This window comes from Balaenoptera acutorostrata, chromosome 12 (assembly GCF_949987535.1).
Source record: "Balaenoptera acutorostrata chromosome 12, mBalAcu1.1, whole genome shotgun sequence".
Classification (NCBI taxonomy): domain Eukaryota; kingdom Metazoa; phylum Chordata; class Mammalia; order Artiodactyla; family Balaenopteridae; genus Balaenoptera; species Balaenoptera acutorostrata.
Window position 1 is genome coordinate 71,483,928 of NC_080075.1, and position 2,427 is coordinate 71,486,354.

The following is a 2,427-nucleotide window of genomic DNA, read 5'->3' on the forward strand; positions in this document are numbered from 1 at the left end:
TAGCTTATAAATGAATGAATCAACATTCATCAGGCTGTCCTTTCATGAATATGATTCCTCTTAATCAAGTCTTTAATAGTCTTAAATGGCAGTAAGTTCTAAATTTTACTAGATGTACCTTGAGGGCAGCCATTCTGTATATCAAATGTCATAGACTTTTGTAGTCAGCTTAATTCAAGGATACTGAGAAACCAGACAAGGACACATGCATCAGTAGGAGGCCACCCCTGTCAGTACAGAGCCAGGCCTGGTATACACCTAGGCAGGGCCAAGAATTTTGCTTAGGATTTACTTTTGGTTTCATTTCAATACACATATGAGAGAATAATCAAGCACCAGAGTGATCAGCTAAGCCATAAGGCATGTCCTCAGTCATTTTAGCCCCCCAAATTATAAAGCCAGGTATAACCAAATGCCTCTTCCCCTGCCCTTGGCCAAAACCCTCCCCCTTCCCCCACTTCTGACACCCCCAACTCTCTCTCTCTCTCTCTCTCTCTCTCAGTGGAACATTGTCTCTTAAGGAAACTCTCTAGTATATGCTTCAAGATAAAATGATCACAAAATAAATGCCTAGGTTAGTGTGGGGTTTCTGTCCAGACCGGCTGCACCATGTCGAAGGTTTCCTTTAAGATCACTCTGACGTCGGACCCGCAGCTGCCGTACAAAGTACTCAGTGTTCCTGAAAGTACACCTTTTACAGCAGTCTTAAAGTTTGCAGCAGAAGAATTTATAGTTCCTGCAGCAACAGGTGCAATTATTACCAATGATGGAATAGGAATAAATCTTGCACAGACTGCTGGAAATGGTTTTCTAAAGCACGGTTCAGAACTGGGAATAATTCCTAGAGATTGTGTCGGAAGTTGTTAGTATCTGCTGCTTGGAACATAAAATCCCCTTCCAGAATAAATATTGGTATTGTTATTGTTGTAAAATTGGAGCCAGGCATTTGAAATCCTATGAAGACACCAATAGTTGGTGAAGTAATGAAAGGTGACTCTCTGTCCCTTGTTGTTATTCACACTCTTCATGTGAAGAGGGGACGCTTCTCTGTTGAGGGTGTTATCACCAGGGAAGATCACATTACTACCTCACAGCACACACAGGTAGTTCATTGGGGGTAAATGGGTTATCCACCTGTGTCTTATAACTGGAGGATGCTTCTGATCATTCTTTCTGAGAACATTTGGAAAATTAAAATTTACTGAATCTTCCTATTTTGTCTTTGAGTTAAAAATGTAAAAAAGATTATCAATCCATATGTGGCAGTTTGCTTGATAGCATCTGACTTGCAGACACAAAAATAGTTGAATTCTTCATTATATATCATTTATGATAAAGGATCACATCAATGAATAACTACCTTTTTATCATTTAGCTTGTTTTAAAGTTTCAAACTTCTTGAGTTCTTATAAATTTTAATTTAAAATTCAAAGAGCCAAAAATTGAATTTTTGATCTAGCCCCTTATGTGTAACATTGGTATCCCACGCCAAAGAGTTTAATTGAGACTAAAGTAGAAGCATCAGTTGCTGAATTATGCATTCCTTTATTGATCTCTTTTTAAAAAACCTTTAAAACAGGAATCCTAATATCCTAGAACATTAGGATAATATTTCTAAATAACGTTCAGGGAGAAAGTATTGTTGTAAAGAAGATGTGATGTTCACAACAGAGCTCAAGGAAATGCTAACTGAAATGCTCACTAATTCTACTTACTGAAGACCCAACATTTAAGGAAGTGTTAAGATTAGTTACTAGAATGAATAAGAAGCTAGGAAAGGAAGATGGGGAAGCCCAGATGACCAGGCTTCTAGTAAGAAGGAAAGAAACAAAAATGAAGGGGAGCAGAAAGCTGTAACAGAGTGTCACAGAAAAGGCCAAACCGGATAGACAAAACTGCAGAGGCTATGTTGGGAAGAACTGAAAGGAAAATAAAATACTTGACATTGTTATAAGGAGCAGAAGGCAATCAGAGAAAGCAAAGCAGAGGCCTTGTCAACATACAGATTTCAAAATTCCCCGTAGAGAATCTAAAGAATGATATGCATAAGGGAAGATTTTGTTTGCCCTTAGAGAGGACATCAATATCTGTGCACATCTTGAAAGGTGAAATGAAGGCTCGTAGTGATTGAAAACCAGTGCTTGACTTGCTGTATTCTAGATGGTAAGCTCTCTGTAGGCAGGCCTGGTGTCTGTCTTGCTCTTTCTAGGCCTGGAAATGTAGGCTTTCAATGAATATGTGTAGAATTATTCATGAATAAAGTATTTCTAAGACCAATTTTTATCTAAGTGTGCATAGGTTCTAGGTTCATTGGGAAAAAAAATAATGCAACAGAATCAGTATCCGAAGGGTAATACTGGTTAAGTTTAATGAAATAACTAGATATTGTTCATATACTTGACAAATGAACAGCAGCATTCTGAATTG

At 37.9% G+C, this 2,427-nt stretch overlaps 1 protein-coding gene across 1 annotated transcript; it reads left to right on the forward strand.

Annotated features, from left to right (window-relative positions):
- Positions 1–568: 568 nt before the first annotated feature.
- LOC102999961 (ubiquitin-fold modifier 1-like) lies at positions 569–867 on the forward strand. The gene has a single exon (XM_057557783.1). The coding sequence runs from the start codon at positions 610–612 to the stop codon at positions 865–867; it is 258 nt and encodes an 85-aa protein (XP_057413766.1). The 5' UTR covers positions 569–609.
- The last annotated feature ends 1,560 nt before the right edge of the window (positions 868–2,427 follow it).

Excerpts from the sequence above, each read along its gene's own strand:
- LOC102999961 (XM_057557783.1), top strand. The coding sequence starts at position 610 with ATGTCGAAGGTTTCCTTTAAGATCACTCTGACGTCGGACCCGCAGCTG.